Here is a 22027-nt window from a genome sequence, read left to right as displayed (position 1 = left end):
AAAGAAATGTGGAAGATGGGCATGACAAACACTGTTTGTCCTGTTCATATTCATGGAGGGGCCAAACAGCAGCAGGGGGAAGTGGAGAAGATAAAAGGACAAGCACCTTTTGTTGTGAGAGTTGTTGGAATATACATTGTTACAAAATAATACCAAATAGCATCATTATCTTTAATAAAACAATATTATAGTCATTTTATGACCTATTTAAGGGTCATAACATTTGTTCATTATATCAATCATCGTTTTATGTGTGTTATATTATTACAATGTATAATTCACATAACAGCTGCTCTTGAATACAATGTGAACTCAGCTTTACAGCTAAAATATGAAAATAATCTGTGGACAGCCATGTGCACCAGTCTTATGGCAAACAAAACAGAACAACGGTTAAAACCAACAATCAAGTAATGTTTATAAATGTTTATCTAGTTCTTAAGAGACAATAGTTTAGTATTATCAGCTTCAAGTTTGATTTTTGGCTGAATGACCATCCACTATTGAGATATCATTTGGCACTGGGGAAGCATTCTCCTCGGAGACGAATTTGACCGAGACCTGTGATGTAGATAAGTCTTTAGAGTTTAGGACGATTCCCTCTGTTAGGTGTTTCTTCTGAGATTTTACAACCCCTATTTCAATGTCATCGATCACTTCCTGTTTGTAGACTTCGCTGCCCTTGTCTTCGGTATCCGATGCTGATGATATTTTCAGAAGCCTTTCCCTCGAGTTTCGGTAATGTGTGTGTTTTCTGTCGTAATGAATAACAAGGATGAGAGCAATCATGCAGGGAATGAGGAAAATAATGCCAGCTAAAATCCCCACAATGCTGGTCAAAGATTCATCCTCTACAAATGTACACTTAGTGTAGATATCATAAGAATCATTCAGCATTGTATGAAGGCACACCTTGAGCTGGACATTTTTTAGATCAACACTTTCAATCGTGAAAGAATTTGAACTAGAATGAATTGTAACAGGGCCATAGAAATAGCCTTTAGATCCCATCTCTTTAACAGATATACGGAAGGCATAGATCAGGGAAGAGTTCACACGACTCCAATGTATCAAGATTTTTCCTTTTCTGATTTCTACCATGTAATGGAGGACCTGTAGATTTTGTAGAAGCAGAGAAAGTGGGCTGTCTTCATAGCAATGGGGCCTAGTTAAATTTTTACATGCTGGTTCCAAAGTTGAAACATTCTTTGTATTGGCATTCAAGTTTTTGCACTGAATTTCAGAACTCTCATGTCTATAATTAGGGAAGAAATTGTTATGGAGCTGCAAGTTTTGACTAACCCAGACAAGGTCACAAGTACATTCAAGGTTGTTTCCATGGAGATTGATGTACTCAAGGTCATGAAGGTGATGGATGGAGCAGAATTTCAGAGTCTGGAGTGCTGTTCTCTGTAGATCTAGATGTGCTAGGTGCTGTGGAAGTTTGATTGAACTTGCATCCATTTTCAAATTAAATGGGTTTCCTGACAAATCCAACAGTTTCAGTTCAATTAACTTACTTAAAGAATTGGGATGAATGTCAGAAATCTTGTTTTCTGCTAGATACAGTTCTTGAAGAGAAGTTTCCAACCCAGAAAATAAATGTTCAGTGAGGACCCTCAAGGAATTGTAAGATAAAAGCAGTTTCCTGATCAGTCTTGTTGGTCCAAAGAAACCAGTTGGAATTTCAGTTATCATGTTATTTGAAAGGTCTAGAATTTCAACAGAAGGAATCCATGACAAATCATCCTGCTCCAAAAAGGTAATGGCATTTCTGGACAAATTTAGGAGATGGATACCAAGCTTTTGTATGTTAGCGGCACTCATGTCCTCTATTTCATTGAAAGAAAAGTCCATTGTGTTAACCTGTTGCAGGTTCATAAAAATGTTGGGTATTGTTTTCATTAAGGTGTTATGGAAGCGGAGTGTTTCTATCTCCCTAATTCCTTCAAAGTAATCCACTGGAAATATGGTCATGATGGAATTTCCTAGAACTGTCAAAGATTTCCAAGACTCTTGGTCCAGATAAGGCCTACTTTCATTCAGTAACTTAGGAATGGTGGTTTTGTTTCCATAGTAACATGTAACCATGGTGCCAAGAGTCTCACTCACATTGTACTGACAGTCCTTGGAGAGGTCCTCTATCTGATAGGAGTAGGTCAAGGTAACAAAGGTCAAGGTTACAGAGGTCAGTTGTAACAGCCAGATTTTGGTCTTCTTGAGCATTTTGCCTACAAGAATGCAGAAAAAAAACTTGTTAAAATGGTATACAAGTGTAGATAGCTTGATTTCAAAAATTGGTTCTTAGCAGAGCTAAGGATCAAATAAAGTATTTTTATCAAGAATTGTTTGTTTTTCATCCATCATTTTATCTGGTGTTTGTCAATTATTCCTAGGTCAAGATTCATGTATAAGAAAAACTTAATAGTCGATGAATGTAAAAAATGTGGAGAACTTGTTTTTATATAATGTTCCTAAAATTATTTACATTTTAAAAAAGACAATATAATGATACATATCTAAATATTTAAAACATAGCTTTCATTTTTCAATTAGATATTGGCTTCAAAGTAACATTCCCATTTTTACCCTCTATTTAACAGGAAATAAACTGTATTGTGTTTGCTTATTTTCTTTTTTCCGTAACACCTTGTAGAATAGGTTATTTAAGTCTATCAAATGTAAGGTCTGTGCGTCATTTACTTTCCTAAGTTACATGCCCCTAGCACCTCAATTCTTGATTAAAATCTAGATAAATACCATTATCATGGCACGACCTATCCTATTGCCTGCATAATGACACATTTATTGTTTATATTTTACAATTAAAAAAAAAAAGAGAGAGAGAAAAATTAAAGTTAAACTTAAAATATTTTTCTATTTTTGACATTCCTAAAATGTATCCATTATTAAGATTCATTATATCCATCTGGCTATCTGAACTGACTGAAATTCATCTATTGTATCTGGAATTATTATTGTCCATTGAAAATAATGAGTCAGGCTAAGGTCATTATAACTAAAGGTCAAAATTATCCCACAACTTTGATATACTTGTTATTATTTGTGGAACTAATGTCAACTCAAAATTAAGAAAAAATCTGGGAAAAAAATGTATTTTTTTCTGGATATCCCCCCTTAATTTTTTTAAAATTATGATTATAGTTACATCAGTGTTTGAAATAACCGTGCGCCTGACCTCCCTAGATGCACAAATTTTGTCATGGGCAAACAAATTTGCACGTTTTGATGCCTGGCGGGAAGTGTAAAATTTTTCCATGAATTAAAATTCAGATATTTGATAACACTATCTCAAATCAACTAATATTACTGGTTGCAAAGTGTAACATGCAAACTGGTTGAATTCATCAGTCTACAGGTCGGGGATTGAATATATAGTGAGCTGCCCCCATTCACATTAAGTTATTGCTAAAATGAACTTTTTTCGGGCTAGTACATTTTTGGCAGGACAACTTTTACTAGCAGTCAGCCCTGCATGTCTAGCTACTTTTACAGCCAGTTTCAAACACTGGTTACATGTATACTATATGTCATAGTACCTCTGATCAGTTTGTATAAAGTTTATACATGTTATAAATGTACACCATGTACCAATATTTGAAGGCATAATTTGAACTTGGACTCTGTCAATCCATACTCAGTTTAACACAGTTTCACTACTTTATAAGATCAGATTCCATCTGTAAAGTTCATGTTTGTCTTTCCCTCGTCTGGGCCAGAACTTTACTGGGAGCTATTTTATATAATTACACATCACATCACACGTAGAAAGTCAGTGTCTAATTGTTCATTTTTCCAGTAACTTCCTCAAATTTTGAAATCTGTGGATTTAATTTCTTACATTTAAGTTTCACTTAAAAAAAAAGAATATTAGGCAAAATCTAATTATAATTTATGATCAAATTTTTAGTGGATATAAGTTGCTTTCTTGTCAGGTTCTTTGACATTTGTTAGCAAACTTTATTTTTCACTGGGTTTTATTTTTATAGAAAATTTGATACCTATAATTAGTTTTATAAAAGTATTGGTCATGTTAATTCTGATGATCTGAGGTATATTTAACATTTTTACACAAATATTATCATTAATTTATTAGTTTATAAATGTAAATTGTATATAAGCAAATTAAGATGCATATTTTTTGTAATTGAATTTAAGGTCCAGATTTGGCTAAAATTGGAAATTTGAAAAAGGGGGATAAATTATCACTATTGCAACACATAGGGTACTTTTTTAATTAAAAAAAAAGTCGAAAAAGTCTTGCTATTTATTAGCCATTAGAGGTCATAATAATGTAAAAATTAATTAAACAATCAATACTACAAATATTTTTAGTGATATTGTGTATATAAATTAATTTGAAATTTTTCTCATTTTAAATTTGCATCAAAACATAAAATACAAATCTTGTTTCATTTGATTTTTTTTTTTTAACAAATGAATTTAGAAATATTTATTCCCTCCTTTAAATTCTATATTTTATAACAATGTAATGTAAAGTAATAGAATCATGGTAATCTTACACTTACGTTGGATTAAGGAATATAATAGGGAGCATCCGACACTACAAATGGTAAATATAGAAAGTGTATTCAGAGTATCTATTTATATACCGGACCTGTTCATTGGTCCAAATCCAAGGTGTACACACGAGACGTAAATTACACCATAAACATCTATTGATTTGGTACTTGAAGATCTGTTTGGAAAGCTTCCTTTTTTGAACACTTCAGTATGTTGGCACTAAATGGGGGATTTGTTTTTATTTCTTTCCTCCCCATTGAACCAGATAGGGAACAAAAGAATCCCTGATTGATTAAGTGGGAAAGGAAAGGTTCTGGGTACAGTGAAACTTGAACTGTATCTTAAAATAAAGATAAAATTGTGTAGAATTGATAGAATAAATAAATAAATAATAGTAGAATTGCTCTATCATTAGATGATATGTTAACCTTAAATCAGTGATGCTTGTTCTGAATTATAGTTTTAAAAGCTAATTGATTTTTTTTTTTCATGTTTAAATATGGGATTAGAATTTTAAGTTTGAATTAATAGTTTAATATGAAAAGTAGTAAATTTTAGGTATATTCAGTTTGATATCACAGTCATCTGAATTCTGTCAAAAAATAACCACCACCCCTCCCCTTTACCCTGCAAAAAAACCCAATTTACCATATCTTGTAAATGTATTAGGGTAATTAAAAAAAGTTAGGAAGTAAAGTTTTTGTGTCTATATTGATATTGTGACTGAAGATGTATATTATTGACTTCCATTACTGATAGAAAATTTATGAACCTGTATTTCGATGGCCATCTTAAAAGCAATAAATTAAGATAGAAAAACACGAAACTGACAACAACATGTTTATTTCAAGGTGATGCAATGGAGAAATGAGAAATGAGTGTCTATGATTTATGTTTATTCTGATTTATAAGTTTATTCTCCTCCACCTATCTGCAGTCTCTCTATATATTGGTATTCTATATAAAAACTTCTCCACAGCAGAATCCCAGTGGGGTCTTTGTCCACTAAGGCTACTGTCCCTCAGAACTTTACACCTGTGGGCGGGGTGGTGCCAGGTAAATTGTCAGGTAGATTTCTGCATTGACTAGCATCTTTCTTTTCAAGATGAATGTATCTCACTAGAGTGCTGAATAAAATTCCTATTCATTTTAAGAGGTGTTCAGATAGCTTTGGGTTCAGAGCTGGGTACTGACATTGGCTTTGTTTACAGGAATAACATTCTCCTCATTGTGTTACAGAGAAGTAAGGTTGATAGGCTAGCTTGATTCAGTCAGGCTGTTTGAACCTACACCATGTGTCATTTTTGTACTCAGTTGACCTGCATATATTATATATACATGTATGAATTTGTATTCAAATTCTGAAGCAAAGGTGTGTAATGTCACACTCTTGAATGTTTACATATGGAGGATTTGTTTTAGTGGCTGGGTTATATAAATATATTCATATTCATAAGTTGTTAGAATATGTCACTATGCACTTGGAAGAGCCAGAAGAAGCCATTAAAACATGAAACAAAAATTTAATAAATTTAAATACTTAAATTGAGTTTTACAAGCCACTTAATACAGTGATATACTAAAGCAGTTTAACTGCTGCATTAACTGTAAATTCAAATTATTGAAATTATGGACTTACAATTTCATGTGCACACTTAGCAAATGTATATCTACTTATAAACATATTCATCTGTCATAAAGAGAATAATGGCCCAGGTGAGCATTGTGGCCTATGGGTCTCTCTTTTCTAATTTCACCTTAACCTTCTTGAGAGAAGAGAATTATTTTACCCAGGCACCCTCTGTAGGAACAAGTCTAATTTTGGAATAAAATTCTTTTTAAATGATGTAAGGTTTAGAGGATTACTGTGGAAGCACCATTGCTCTGGGGGGACCAATGTTGATGGATTTCATGGGTAACCCTTATTCATGAATTTACATCCCCACAAATAATTATTTTGTCTATATATATTATTCTCTGAATCATATGAATATTCACGTTACCCACTGAATTACCGTATGTCCCTTTGAACCAACAAAATGTTCCTTATTTACGAACATTGACCCCCCATTTTAAAATAATACCACGGTATATTGATATATAAATCAAAGTCAACATGGTCAAGTACATTTTTTACCTGTTTTGTTTTAAAGTAAACATTGATTCATGTTAGGTAACCCAAGGTTATCCAGTTTTGTGTAAACTTTTCAATACTTGACCTACTAATATACAGGTTTAATACCAATCACACACTTCCATACTGTAAATTTAACCCTGTAAAAATGGAGGGTCAGACTCATATATTAAAAAAAAACACTGCTCAGCCAAAAAATAACTAAACTTATTTGAAGTCTCCTGATATCCATTCAGATCATTATACCCCCCTCTTGAAAAGCGAGAGGGTATATAGTAATCGGTATGTCCGTCCGTCTAGCTGTCCGTCCGTCCGTCTGTCTTTTACGCTTTGGGGTACCCATCTCTTATCCACAACTCCTCTTATACCACTGAGTGAAATTTAATGAAACTTTCACAGAATCTTTATTACATATTGCCATTGTGACCTCCTATTTTACTTTTTGATCCGACACATATTTTGGGTTTCCCGGCCACAGCAAAACATGGACTTTGCCATTATAGCCATATGGGAGGCAGGGGGTATCGTTTGGTGAGCTCTTTGCTCACAATACCTCTAGTTGCCTTTGGAACTTTGATGGAACCATGAACAGGGTCTGAAAAATATGTACTTAAAAAAGTATATGTTGTAATAAAGAAGTAGAATCCTTGTCAAGCCTTGTCAGTCAACTGGCACCCCATGATCTATTTCCAAAATTAGTAAAAATATACCGGTAGATTCATTAATGTTTTCATTATCAATTAAAAAGTTCCCTCAAAGCATCCAAATATTAAATAAAAAAAGAATTGAAATAATTTTTTTTTTAAATTATCATTTTGGGTCACACCCTGGTATTATTACTAAAAAGGTTTTCTAAGGGGAGATAAATAAACACCAATAAGGATCAAAATAGGCTCTGACCCCTATTTGCCCTCTGTTTTAAGATGTCTTAAATCTGGAATAATGCAATAGTTCATATCTGAAACTTGTCATCTGTTTTCAATATGAGTATTAGTTTTCAAGTGATAAGATACATAAAGGTCACTGGAAGGTCATAATATTGGTCAATTTCTAATTAGATTAAGTGTTTTTCTTCTTCAAGTTTTCATCAATATGAGGCAATTTTGTTTTTAAAAAGTTTGCCTATCCACCATATTTATAAAATTCATGCATAAGTATGTCTTATGTATGAAAATCTTAGATAAGCAAGTATGTGCTCTGTTTTTCTCAAAGTAATAAGTATCTCCAGAGTGACCAAAATCTCAGAATTGATGATGTTTGGTAAAAGATTCAGTTTGCTACTTTCTAATGGCAATCACTTATGCTTTGAACCAAAATCGGTGTTGGTTTTAAAACAAACATCATTTAAGTCACAACCTTAATTAACTGTTTTGATTTTTATATCTCAAATGATTCAAATTCAGCTGATATGATGCCTTGTCCTTTGCCATTAATCAATTTATTTTTTTTTCTGTAGATAATTGTGTCCATGTTGTCAGTGCCTGCCATTTTTTACCGACCAAAGGGGCGTGAGGAAGACTCAGATAATGCCAGGGAGAAATTCCAGGTGCCTGAGAGTGACCATCTGACCATCTTAAACGTCTATCAACAGTGGAAAAGAAATGGGTAAACTCTTACTGTATCTCAAATTATCATAGAAAATCCTCCGAGAGGGTCAACTTTGAGATTCTTAAATTTGTTTCATTGGAGAATGAAATGAATAAACTTTTTTGTCTCAAAATAAAAAAAAAATGCTAGAAATTGAATAGGTTAAAAAAAAAAATAAAAGAGGTCTTTTAAGTATTAATTAAAAATGTTTTGTTTTATACATATTGGATCTTTTTTCTTTTTTTTTTCTTTATTTAGGTACTCGGCCACTTGGTGCAATGAGCACTTTATTCACATCAAGGCGATGAGAAAGGTGAGTTTTAGCCTATAAATTTTCTTTAACATCCAATGCTGATTAAAAAACTCAATCATATAGTGACCGTATTCTTTTCTGTGTCCAAAGTAAAATTTATTTATTGTAGATTTTTTTTTTTGCAATAAAAAATAATTCCATTTAGTTTGCAATGCAGAAGATAAATATCTGAAAATTTAATTTATTTTTCCTTTTAAATTTTAAATAATAGGACCACATAAATATTGCAAAAAAGTAAAATTAACATTATTATTCTATCAAAGAAAAGCTATGGCCATAAGATCGACAGAGAGCTGCATGGTGATGTCACACCTATAATGTACCCGTGTGACACATTAAATTCTGATAGAGTTAGGTGGCTTTATATATAAAGTGCTTTGATCAAGAAAAAATTTGCATGAAAAATATTTAGTATTCAAAAACTATGTCACCACTACCTTGGAGAGTTGAAAAAGTTACATTGGTGCTTTAATTTTTTGTAAAAGCATTGATAAAAATAAAATGATTTTGTATTCATTTAGACAACAGGATCCATTTGCACATGCAAACTTAGTACAGTAAAACTCAGTTATAACAAAGTAACTGGGACCTATGAAATTACTACGCTATATCTGTAATTCGTTATATCCGTATAAGGAATTAGTTAAATTTATAAAGCTGGGGATCCAAGTTAACTTCACTATATCCGTGAATTCGCAATAGTTGTGTTCGTACTAAATGAGTTTTGCTGTTTAATATAAGTTTAATAAACTAGGCTAAGCCATTTACATTACATTAATGCGATGGTAGAATAAAAGTTTTTTTCAAAATTCTGAATTTGTGGCATTTTGTTGTGATATAAATATACATTTGTATTTTTTATTTTTTTTTTAAATATTAATCTGATACAATTATTATAAATTATCACTACACTTAAAAGTGTTTACGTCTCAATCAACTTCAAGAAAAACATAATTTCAAATTAAAACAAGAGGCCCATGGGCCACATCGCTCACCTGAGCACTGTGGCTAGGAAAAAGTAGAAATTGGTTTTATTATTGAAAAGTTTAAATCCAAAAGTAAACCTCTGTACAGTTATGGTTTTGCTATTCTTGAGAAGATGATTTTTAAAGAATTTTCCTATATATTTCTATTTAAAAATTTGGTCGGCCATTGTGGCCCCACCGTACCCCCGGGGGTCATGATTTGAACAAACTTGAATCTACACTACCTGAGGATGCTTCCATATAAATATGATCAATCATGGCTTTGTTATTCTTGAGAAGAAGATTTTTAAAGAATTTTCCTATATATTTCTATGTAAAACTTTGGTCGGCCATTGTGGCCCCGCCTACCCCTGGGGGTCATGATTTGAACAAACTTGAATCTACACTACCAGAGGATGCTTCCATACAAATATGATCAATCATGCCTTTGTTATTCTTGAGAAGAAGATTTTTAAAGAATTTTCCTATATATTTCTATGTAAAACTATTGTGGCCCCGCCCTACCCCCGGGGGTCATGATTTGAACAAACTTGAATCTACACTACCTGAGGATGCTTTCCCATAGGTTTCATCTTTCCTGGCACAGTGTTTCTTGAGAAGAAGATTTTTTAAACATACCACCAAATTTTCATTAATTCCCAATTATCTCCCCTTGAATGAGGGCGTGGCCCTTCATTTGAACAAACTTGAATCCCCTTCACGAAAGGATGCTTTGTGGCAAGTTTGGTTGAAATTGGCCCAGCGGTTCTTGAGAAGAAGTCGAAAATGTGAAAAGTTTACAGACAGACAGTCGGACAGACAGCCAGACGGACGCCGGACAAAATGTGATCAGAAAAGCTCACTTGAGCCTTCGGCTCAGGTGAGCTAAAAACGTTCAATCAACAATTAGGCCACATGTGTTCCCAAGTAAATCATCTGGATAAATGAAGCATTCAGTTTACTGGTCAAATACATGTATAACTTTTATAATGAGTAGATATCTCTGTATATTATGTTCCCCACAAAGCATCAGGAAGGGTCAAGCATCTGGATTTTTGGCGCCAGATTATCAAGGTTTAACGGTATGAGACCAAACCTTGGTACATATGTACATAACATTTGTAAAGCATTGATGAAACTAATATTTGATGTATGAAATTATGGATACTTTGTTCAAAATGCATTATTTACATAAAAGCAAATTTTATTGAATAAATAACCTGTTTAAAATTAAAAAAAAAACGAAAAACTCATCATTTTAGCTGGTTAACCTACACTAAAATTCCCCATAAAATTTTTATATAATAAAACCTATTAATTTATTCTGTGTTGTTTGGAGCATTGTTTATTAAGTAAGTTGATTTAAGTTATCGCTGAAGGTGACTCTGGGGCCCATTTTACAAAAGGACTTACGACTTAAGACCAAATCTAATTCTTCAGATAACTTTTTAATTAATTTTATATAGAAAATTATTTTAAACTCCTTAAAAGGAATGTGGTAAGATATTTTTTACACAAACAATTTCAAAGAGAATTATTAATTATGCAAAATTTTACAATAATCTGAAGTTTTTGATCTTAGTCGTAAGTTCTTTTGTAAAACAGGCCCCTGGATTCTGGACAATTCTTTTTAAAAGTTATTGCCCATAAAATGCAAGTCTGCCTCACAGAAAGGTACATCTATAAATGTTGAAAAAAAAAGCAGACAAAAGTCGACATCAGATAAGGGGGCTCCCATTCAAAATAATACAAAAGTGCACATCTTGTTAGAGGCTTTGAATACGTACTAATGTGGACTGGGTAGATGCACTTTATTACATTCTTCTCATTTAACTGAACATAAATTGTATCAAATTCCTCATAAAAGCAGTAAATTAATTCTTTCAGATAATGGCAAGGCTGCACCCTGCACTTGTAATACAAATGTAAACAAAATTCCCCTGCATGCCCAGCATAACCTTTCATAGGTTAATGAGTCAAAATTGCTACCAGGCAAATAAATTAAAAGTACTGGGTATATTTATTTAAATCTCCAATTAGATTTATTTTCAAAAGTTTTGTCAATTTTTTTTATAATTTTTCTTAATTTTTTTTTATTTTCATTGAGTATATTAGTCAATTTACTACTGCTTTACAGTTGCCCATGTGACGCAGTGGTTAGAATGTCTGCCTTAGAGTTGTGGAGTAAGGAGTTGATCCTTACATCGCAGGTTCAAATTCCACTGTGGGACGTAGAGACTGGTCCTTTGGATAAGACCATATAAACTGAGGTCCTGTGTCGCAGTAGGTGCTGGCACGAAAAAAGACCCTTCACTGCTCAATGGCCCTGAGTCCCGAGTATAGGGCAAAATGTGCAGCTCTCCACTGGCAAGTGGTGGCCTCTCCATATAAATGAAAATTTTTTCCGAGAGGAACATTTAACAACAAACAAAACCTATGATTTACTGTTTTCATAATCCTGCGTGAAACAAAAACTTTAATAACAAAAATGGGGAATTTAAATAATTTTTTAAAGCAATATGAGCTGCATGTTTGACATCGAAAGAAAAAGTTGCAAATTTGTAATTAACTATTTCAATGACAGAAAAATAGAACATTTCTAAAATTCTGTTGTTCATATTTGCCTTGGAAGAACTTTTTATAAGCTTTAATTGAAGCAAAATTGAATTATTGTCGTCCTGTACAATAATGATTTCTTATATCATACTGTACATTTGGTTGTACAGAAATATTTCTTCTGAAACATTTTGAAACTTTATTTTGGTCTTATTGATCATAAGGGTTTAGATTATATACAGATTAATCAGAATAACACATTTTACCAGCAAAATAAAATTCTCAAAAATGCAGCTCATATTGCTTTAAATAAATGTGAGAGTATCATCAGATTATTATTAAATAGGTGGCAATTTTAGTGTTTTTTGGGTACATTATTTACTTGGTAGAATAGTTGGGTAATTGTAATTATTATGTACATTTTTGATTTTTATTTATCAGGTAAGAGAAGTGAGACAACAACTAAAGGAAATAATGGATCAACAGAAAATGGAGCTAGTCTCATGTGGAAACGAGTGGGATGTCATCCGCAAGTGTATATGTTCCGCATATTTCCATCAAGCTGCTCGACTCAAGGTATAAAATAAGTTCCTTGTTGCAAATACTGGGATTGGTTGCCATTAGAAGTCCAGAATATTAGCGGTTTTTTGCATTTTTTAACTTTAAAGCAAACTAAAAAAGTTCTTGTTAATGGAAACTAAGGGGGGGGGGGCTGTTATTAAAGAACTTATTTGACTCATGAACAATTTAGAGAGAAAAAATTCTGTATTCAAAGAAGAAAGAGTACTTTAAAGAAATGAGGAACACATGTAATTATTTTGTCTGTAATAAATTAACAGAGAGACATTCATATGATGTATGGATAACAGTCTAGTGTATGAAATGTTTTTTTTATTGCACTACTATATATAATTACTGTGTATACTACTCAGTGTTGTGTATGTTTCAGGGGATAGGGGAGTACGTTAATGTGCGTACTGGAATGCCTTGTCATCTTCATCCCACCAGCTCGCTGTACGGCATGGGATATAACCCCGACTATATCGTGTACCATGAACTAATCATGACTGTCAAGGCAAGTACATACAGTCATACCTTTAAACTCAATAGAACCAAAAACAAGAGGCCCAGGGGCCACAGCGCTCACCTGAGCACATCAGCTAGGAAAAAACACATATCAGATCAGAACTGAAAGTTAAGTTGGGGAGGGGGGGTGAATTTTAACCCCCAAGGGGATCATAATTTGAACGAACTAGAATCTACATTACCTGAGGATGATTCCATACAAATATTACTAATCCTGGCTTTGAAGTACTTGAAAAGAAGATTTAAAAAGGTTTCCCTATATATTTCTATGTAAAACTTTGGTCGGCCATTTTGGCCACACCCTTACCCCGGGGTCATGACTTGAACAAACTTAAATCTACACTACCTGAGGATAACTTCACATGAGTTTCATCTTTCCTGTTTCCATGGTTCTTGAGAAGAAGATTTTGAAAGATTTTTCCTATATATTCCTATGTAAAACTTTGATCGGCCATTTTGGCCCCGCCCTACCCCCGGGGGTCATGACTTGTACAAACTTGAATCTACACTACCTGAGGATGATTCCACATGAGTTTCATCTTTCCTGGCCCAGTGGTTCTTGAGAAGAAGATTTTGAAAGATTTTTCCTATATATTCCTATGTAAAACTTTGATCGGCCATTTTGGCCCCGCCCTACCCCTGGGGGTCATGACTTGAACAAACTTGAATCTACACTACCTGAGGATGATTCCACATGAGTTACATTTTTCCTGGCCCAGTGGTTCTTGAGGAGAAGATTTTTTAAAAATGCCAATAATTTTTCTCTAAATCATGATTATCTCCCCTTGGAAAAGGGCGTGGCCCTTCATTTGAACAAACTTAAATCCCCTTCACCCAAGGATACTTTGTGCCAAGTTTTGGTTGAAATTGGCCCAGTGGTTCTTGAGGAGAAGATGAAAATGTGAAAAGTTTACGACAACGACGACAACAACGACAACAACGACAACGACTACAACGACGACAGACAACGGACAAATTTTGATCAGAAAAGCTCACTTGAGCCTTCGGCTCAGGTGAGCTAAAAAAACTAGCGAGGACTGAAGACTTAGATATAGGGGTTAAAATGCATGGAAAGAGTTGAGGCTTCCAATTCACTGTGACTTGTTCATAGTATTCAAGATGTCAAAATTCCAAAATACAACTGTATAACTATACAGAAATATAGCATTGACCATGTAATCAGAATACAGCATTGTATAGGTAATTACATACAGGACCTGTTTAAAGCTGTCTGTATTTTAGAAATTTTTATAAGAATCTCCATTTTGTGTGGACGAAATTTTCATTATGTTAAAAAAGTTCAGATGCAGTCTTAATGTTCATAATACCAAACCTTTCTGGCTTCTGGTGTAGTGATGACCTATGAGTATTGTGTCAGAGTTTAAATTATATGTTAGTGTTCTGATCATTTACAATAGTTTGTGACTTATCAGAAAAGCCATATCAGAAATATCTCTGCCACTTTCACCTTTGTGGCACAGTGGTTAGAGCATTGCTCTAGAGTCACCTTTAAGTCGTGGCTTCGAATCCAGTAGGGAGATTCTTCTCTGCTCAAAAGCCTAAAGCCCTAAGTACATATTTAAGTTTGCAGCCTTCTATTGGCAAGCGGGGGCTTTTCAATATGAGTGAAAAATGTGAAGGGACATTAAACAAACAAGCAAACCATGCTATGCATAGATTCCTTATCATGAGTACAACAAGATGTGTTTTTGAAACATTGATGCCCCTGTATTGCAGCTTAAAGCAGGGGGTGAAAATTTTCAAATGCAAGTTAAACTCCATGGTCAAGGTCAAAAGATAAAAATTGTTGGTACCCAAAGGAAGGTCTCACAAGGAAAACACCTGTGAAATATGAAAGCACTAACAGTTCAAAAGTTATGGTCAAGGATAAAGTTTTTAAAAGGGGCAACACCTTAAGGTCAAGGTCAGAAGGTCAAACTTGTTTGTCTTCAAAGTTAAGTAAGGTCTTGTCACAAGGAATATACATGTGAAATATGTAAGGATTGTAAGCCCTAGTCTAACAGTTCAAAGGTTATGGTGAAGGTTGAATTTTTTTAAAAGTGGACCAAACTCTAAGGTCAAGTTCAAATATTTTTACACCCAATAAAAGGACTATTGTAACAGTGAAGCACCAACTATTTTAAAGTTGTGGCTATGGTTAAAGTTCGGAAATTTTTGGTAAAAATGGGTCAAACCCCAAGGTCAAGGTCACAAGGTCAAATTTGGCTGTACCAAAAGAAATTTCTTGTCACAAGAAATACACCTGTGAAACCCACCTGCTCAAAAGTTATGGAGAAGGTGTAAGTTTTAGCAGACAAACAGATAGACAGACAAATGGACAGGGCAAAAACTTAAAACCCCTGAATTTTTGATTATGGGGCATAATATATTGTGTATATATCTGTGTTACAAAGACTATTTTCCTCATTCTAATGAAGCCCAGTAGTTCTGTTTTGTTGTTGACAATAACTTATTATGGCAAAAGAATAAGCCATGGTGACCAGAGTACAGTCAAACTTGGTTCAAATAAAGTTTTGGGGACCTGTGAATTTCCTTTGCTATATTCAATTGGTATCAAAAATTCTATTTGAATATATATTGAAACATAAAAGGAATTTAAAATGAACTTTAAAATGAATTAGATAGATATTTATTTGGTATACTACACATACGTTGCAATATTCACAATATAATTTAAGATATATATATATAAAAGATGGCATTAAACAATATAATTGATATAAAATATCGGAATCAATCATTTTTGAAAGACATGAATTTATAAATATGATTCACATAAGATTATATTTGTATACCAAGGATAACCCATGAAAGCCAATGGCTTATTTCCAATGGGGTCCTTATACTCAAACATGTATATTAATTGGATGTTAAATAATATAAGCAGATAAATACAAAATTAAAATACTATAGCTAAGATATGGGATCAAGTTGACAACACAAAGATCCTTAAAAATGAAGTGTATTATGAATGTATACCAAATATTCACAAATCTAAAATAAATTCAAAATATTCATGTTTTCCTTCATATATGACTGTTCAGGGAAGTTTTGAAAATAAAATGTATCTTTGGAGTAGTCAAGTATTCTAATGATTTAGAATTGAAATTCAAATTTGAATAATTACAAGAAATAATATCAGTTCAACACATCAGATTTTGATACTGAAAACTTCAGATGCAATACATGTAATGTAGCCCTCTCCAAATTGTTTAAATCTGATATCCCCCCTTCCCCAAAAAGGAGAGGGTCACACTATTACAGCTATGAAAACATGGTTTTAAAAGATGTAATTTTTTAAAACCCGCTGGGAAATGAAATCAGTTCTTTAAGCCATTAATTAAAATTAGAGTTTGTTATAATCATAATAATAAAATTTCACATGGAATTATGAAGGGTTTGCCAGGGATTAAAAAAATGCTATGTATATCCATAAATTTGCTATATCATATGCAATTTAATTACCACGTCAAAATTTTCATGAGAAATTAAATTAAAAAAGAGAGAAAAGACAAAAAGAAAAATATCCTTTACAAAAAGTAAGAAAGTGAGTACCACTGGTAGTGGGATTATTTTAGTAGCATATGTGGTAAAATACAAGTTTGTTTAAATCATATTTTACATAAGTGAAGGTGTCTAGACTAGACGATCATTTTACATTAATATACAAGTATATGGTTATATTATGAATTTTTTTGTCAAGAACAGTAAGACCATGATGAATCAAAATTATAATGCAAGCACCCCCCCCCCCCCCCCCAGTGTATCTATCTTTTTAATCATGCATGGTCTTCGTGGATCAGAGGTTGGGGCCACAACTGGGATAAAAGTATTATATTGTGTATTGGAATACAAAGGAAAAAAAAAATACAAGCTATTAGCCTTTCATTTATATATTATATCTATTATCTAGATGCATGCATTTGTCGTGATGTATGTACTATTCAGAAAGACCTTGATCATGCTTGCTGCATATGCATTGGAAACTTACCTTTATAAATGTTAAAAAATATGTGTGTTCAGGTCAACTCCACGTTGCTGAAAACTGTATGGTGTGCAGACACAATATCCCCACACTCTTGTACACAGAATACATTGGTCATTGTATACAAGTGCTGTTCAGCACATTTGTAGTGCCAGTCTGCCAGCTAACCTTCATCTATTTATAGTAACAAACAGATGCCCCCTATCACACCACACTGAGTTTTCCCACCATATCGTATTGTTCAGTAGAGTGCATCAAGTGACCACACTTCTATCGCATGTTGACTTTCTGGACTGAGTCACTCAGTGAAAAAAATTATACACACATATACTCAACATGTATATTTTTACATAAAAATTATTTATGCAATGTTAGATAAAATGTACAAAATAAATGAAAATTAATAATCTATAATATATCAATCAAAATTAGATTCTTTTGTTCCACAAAAAAATTACAATACAGATTTTGTATATGGCAACAGTTGGTGAGGGGATCAAAGGATCAATTGTGATTACGTTAAATTCCCTTTCCTGCATTAGTTTGTTGTATCTTATTTCATACCTTATCAAAGGTCTTCTGATGAAAGAAGGAATTGGTAAATTATAGAAAATTTGTCTTTAGCAGCATACAAGCTCAATGACATAATTATATATGTATATAAAACAGATTTATATATTACATATATATATACCTATGGTACATGAAAGTGGTATTGCTTAAAATTACATGTACGACCAGTTCTGAACATTTGAACTGTTCAAATCCCTCATTTACACACTTAGCATGTCGTAATACTTGAGTCAGCATGTGAGGTAGAGTACTTCAAAGGGGAAGGAAATCACCATTCTACTTTTCTTTCAATAATTTACATGTTTCTTTAAGATATACACTGCCCAAACAATAATCCCTACACCCAATTTTAATAATTTTATTCATAAAGTGCAACAGATGTATTACTAAGAAATACCAAAGGCACGCATTTCTAGTACACTGTGTATGTTAACCTACCAGTGTATTAGACATGTTCACTATTACAATAAAAGTTCACTTTGGGGTCAAAATAATTCAATGGGGCCCTGCTATGAGGAACCTTAAAGTAAAGACTCTTTCTGACTGTACATCCAGCTTTCTATAAATTTTCTATCTATAACTTTTAGAATAATAAGCCTTTTATAAAGAAATTCGTAAATATTTCAACCACTTGTTGGCTTAGAATCATCAAACTTTATCAGTTGATGCATCTTTGGTCTCTGGAGTATATCAATAACAAGAGGCCCAGGGGCCACATCGCTCACCAGAGCACAAATCATATCAGAATTGAAAAGTTGAGGGGGGGTTTGAATTAAAATACTACTTGAGAATGCCTCCATATCAATACAGCATATAACTTTGCTGTTCTTGAGGAAAAAGGGTTTAAAAGTTTACATTTTGTTTAACTTGTTTTACTTTATATTACTTTGTTATGATTTGAATTTGATTCCCCCATTGTTTCCCTCCCTACCCCAAAGGGTCATGATTTGAACAAATTTGATCTTCAATACATGAAGATGCTTTAATCCACCATTGAGACCCCATCCTACCCTTGGGGGTTATGATTTGAACAAATTTAATTCTACACTACCTGAGGATGCTTCTATATAAATATGACTAATCATGGCTCTGCTATTCTTGAGAAGAAGATTTAAAAAAATATTTTAATGTAAAACTTGGATCCACGATTGTGGCCTGATGGTTATAATTTGAAAACTAGAATCTACACTACCCGAGAATGCCTCCATATGGATATCACTTATCATGGCTTTGCAGTACTTGAGAAGAAGATTTTACAAGATTTCCCTACATATTCCTATGTAAAACTTTGATCAGGCATTGTGGCCCCACCCTGCCCCCAGGGGTCATGATTTGAACAAACTTGAATCTACACTAACTGAGGATGATTTCACATGAGTTTCATCTTTCCTGTCTCAATGGTTTTTGAGAAGAAGATTTTTAAAGATTTTTCCTATATATTCCTATGTTAAAACTTTGATCGGCCATTGTGGCCCCACCCTACCCCCAGGGGTCATGATTTGAACAAACTTGAATCTACACTACCTGAGGATGATTTCACATGAGTTTCATCTTTCCTGTCTCAATGGTTCTTGAGAAGTAGATTTTTAAAGATTTTTCCTATATATTCCTTTGTAAAATTATGATCGGCAATTGTGGCCCTGCCCTATCCCCAGGGGTCTTGATTTGAATAATTTGAATTTACACTACCTGAGGATGATTTCACATGAGTTTCATCTTTCCTGTCTCAATGCTTCTTGAGAAGAAGATTTTTAAAAACTTTTCCTATAGATTCCTATGTTAAAACTTTGATCGGCCGTTGTGGCCCCACCCTACCCCCAGGGGTCATGATTTGAACAAACTTGAATCTACACTACCTGAGGATGATTTCACATGAGTTTCATCTTTCATGTCTCAATGGTTCTTGAGAAGTAGATTTTTAAAGATTTTTCCTATATATTCCTTTGTAAAATTATGATCGGCAATTGTGGCCCTGCCCTATCCCCAGGGGTCTTGATTTGAATAATTTGAATTTACACTACCTGAGGATGATTTCACATGAGTTTCATCTTTCCTGTCTCAATGCTTCTTGAGAAGAAGATTTTTAAAAACTTTTCCTATAGATTCCTATGTTAAAACTTTGATCGGCCGTTGTGGCCCCACCCTACCCCCAGGGGTCATGATTTGAACAAACTTGAATCTACACTACCTGAGGATGATTTCACATGAGTTTCATCTTTCATGTCTCAATGGTTCTTGAGAAGTAGATTTTTAAAGATTTTTCCTATATATTCCTTTGTAAAATTATGATCGGCAATTGTGGCCCTGCCCTATCCCCAGGGGTCTTGATTTGAATAATTTGAATCTACATTACCGGAGGATGATTTCACATAAGTTTCGTCTTTCCTGTCTCAATGCTTCTTGAGAAGATTTTAAAAAAAATTTCCTATGTATTCCTATGTAAAACGTTGATCAGCCATTGTGGCCCCACCCTACCCCCGGGGGTCATGAGCTTTTTTTATCACATTTTGTCCAGCGTCCATCAGTCCGTCTGTCTGTCTGTCCGTCTGTCTAGCTGTCTGTCTGTCTGTCTGTAAACTTTTCACATTTTCGACTTCTTCTCAAGAACCGCTGGGCCAATTTCAACCAAACTTGCCACAAAGCATTCTTGGGTGAAGGGGATTTAAGTTTGTGAAATTGAAGGACCACGCCCTCTTTCAAGGGGAGATAATTGGGAATTAATGAAAATTTGGTGGTATGTTTAAAATCTTCTTCTCAAGAACCACTGTACCAGGAAAGATGAAACTTATGGGGAAACATCCTCAGGTAGTGTAGATTCAAGTTTGTTCAAATCATGACCCCCGGGGATAGGGCGGGGTCACAATGGCCAACCAAAGTTTTACATAAAAATATATAGGAAAATTCTTTAAAAATCTTCTTCTCAACAATAGCAAAGCCAGAATTGATCATATATATATATGGAAGCATCCTCAGGTAGTGTAGATTCAAGTTTGTTCAAATCATGACCCCTAGGGGTGGGGCGGGGCCACAATGGCCGACCAAAGTTTTACATAGAAATATATAGGAAAATTCTTTAAAATTCTTCTTCTCAAGAATAGCAAAGCCAGAATTGATCATATTTATATGGAAGCATCCTCAGGTAGTGTAGATTCAAGTTTGTTCAAATCATGACCCCTGGGGGTAGGGTGGGGCCACAATGGCCGACCAAAGTTTTACATAGAAATATATAGGAAAATTCTTTAAAAATCTTCTTCTCTAGAATAGCAAAGCCAGAATTGATCATATTTATATGGAAGCATCCTCAGGTAGTGTAGATTCAAGTTTGTTCAAATCATGACCCCCGGGGGGTAGGGCGGGGCCACAATGGCCGACCAAAGTTTTACATAGAAATATATAGGAAAATTCTTTAAAAATCTTCTTCTCAAGAATAGCAAAGCCAGAATTGATCATATTTATATGGAAGCATCCTCAGGTAGTGTAGATTCTAAAAATCATCTTCTCAAGAATAGCAAAGCCATGATTGGTCATGGGACTACTTTTGGATTTAAACTTTTCAATAATAAACCAATTTCTACTTTTTCCTAGCCATAGTGCTCAGGTGAGCGATGTGGCCCATGGGCCTCTTGTTTTTTAAAATCTTCTTTTCTGCATAATTATGATGAGGAAGGATGCCTCTTTGAGATTTGTGAATTTCAGGCCCCTGGGTCAGGTCTTCTTGTGTTAGGGTGGGGCTCTAATGTTTATAAGCTCACCTGAGCCAAAGGCTCAAGTGAGCTTTTCTGATCACATTTTGTCCGTCATCTGTCCGTCTGTCTGTCCGTCTGTACACTTTTCACATTTTCGACTTCTTCTCAAGAACCAATGGGCCAATTTTAACCAAACTTGGTACAAAGCATCCTTGGGTGAAGGGGAGTTTAAATTGTGAAAATGAAGGACCATTACCCCCTAACAAGGGGAAATAATCAAGAAAAGACAAAAATAGGGTGGGGTCATTAAAAAATCTTCTTCTCAAGAACCACTGGGCCAGGAAAGCTGAAACTTATGTGGAAGCATCCTTGGGTAGTGTAGATATAAAATTGTTAAAATCATGACCCCCGGGGGTAGGGCGGGGCCACAATAGGGAATCCAAGTTTTACATAGGAATATATAGAACAAATCTTTTAAAATCTCCTCAAGAACCACTGGGCCAGGAAAGCTGAAACTTACGTGGAAGCATCCTTGGGTAGTGTAGATATTAAATTATAAAAAATCATGACCCCCAG

The 22027-nt window shown here is 34.0% G+C and overlaps 2 protein-coding genes across 3 annotated transcripts in view; one reads left to right on the top strand and one right to left on the bottom strand.

The window, feature by feature from the left end:
- LOC134246465 (pre-mRNA-splicing factor ATP-dependent RNA helicase PRP16-like) overlaps window positions 1-22027 on the top strand; it is a 48038-nt gene that overhangs the window by 20269 nt on the left and 5742 nt on the right. The window contains exons 21-24 of the mRNA XM_062728831.1: window positions 8136-8284; window positions 8525-8579; window positions 12542-12676; window positions 13050-13175. Coding sequence (XP_062584815.1) covers window positions 8136-8284; window positions 8525-8579; window positions 12542-12676; window positions 13050-13175 — 465 coding nt within the window. The remainder of the gene's footprint in view (window positions 1-8135; window positions 8285-8524; window positions 8580-12541; window positions 12677-13049; window positions 13176-22027) is intronic.
- Window positions 158-17370, bottom strand: LOC134246493 (leucine-rich repeat-containing protein 70-like). Of its 2 annotated transcripts, none has more exons than XM_062728868.1 (2): window positions 17199-17370; window positions 158-2231 (listed from the first exon to the last, which is right to left on the bottom strand). In XM_062728868.1, the coding sequence occupies exon 2, from the start codon at window positions 2224-2226 to the stop codon at window positions 469-471; it is 1758 nt and encodes a 585-aa protein (XP_062584852.1). In that variant the 5' UTR covers window positions 2227-2231; window positions 17199-17370; the 3' UTR covers window positions 158-468. The 2 variants fall into 2 exon arrangements, with proteins under 2 accessions (XP_062584852.1, XP_062584851.1); XM_062728867.1 differs by lacking the exon at window positions 17199-17370 and adding an exon at window positions 4551-4623.

Source organism: Saccostrea cucullata, unplaced genomic scaffold (assembly GCF_032062105.1).
Source record: "Saccostrea cucullata isolate Sc308-1 unplaced genomic scaffold, CSIRO_AGI_Scuc_v1 ctg2, whole genome shotgun sequence".
In the NCBI taxonomy this organism is placed as follows: Eukaryota; Metazoa; Mollusca; class Bivalvia; order Ostreida; family Ostreidae; genus Saccostrea; species Saccostrea cuccullata.
The sequence above is the reverse complement of the archived record's forward strand: the minus strand, read 5'-3'. Positions and strand labels throughout refer to the sequence as shown.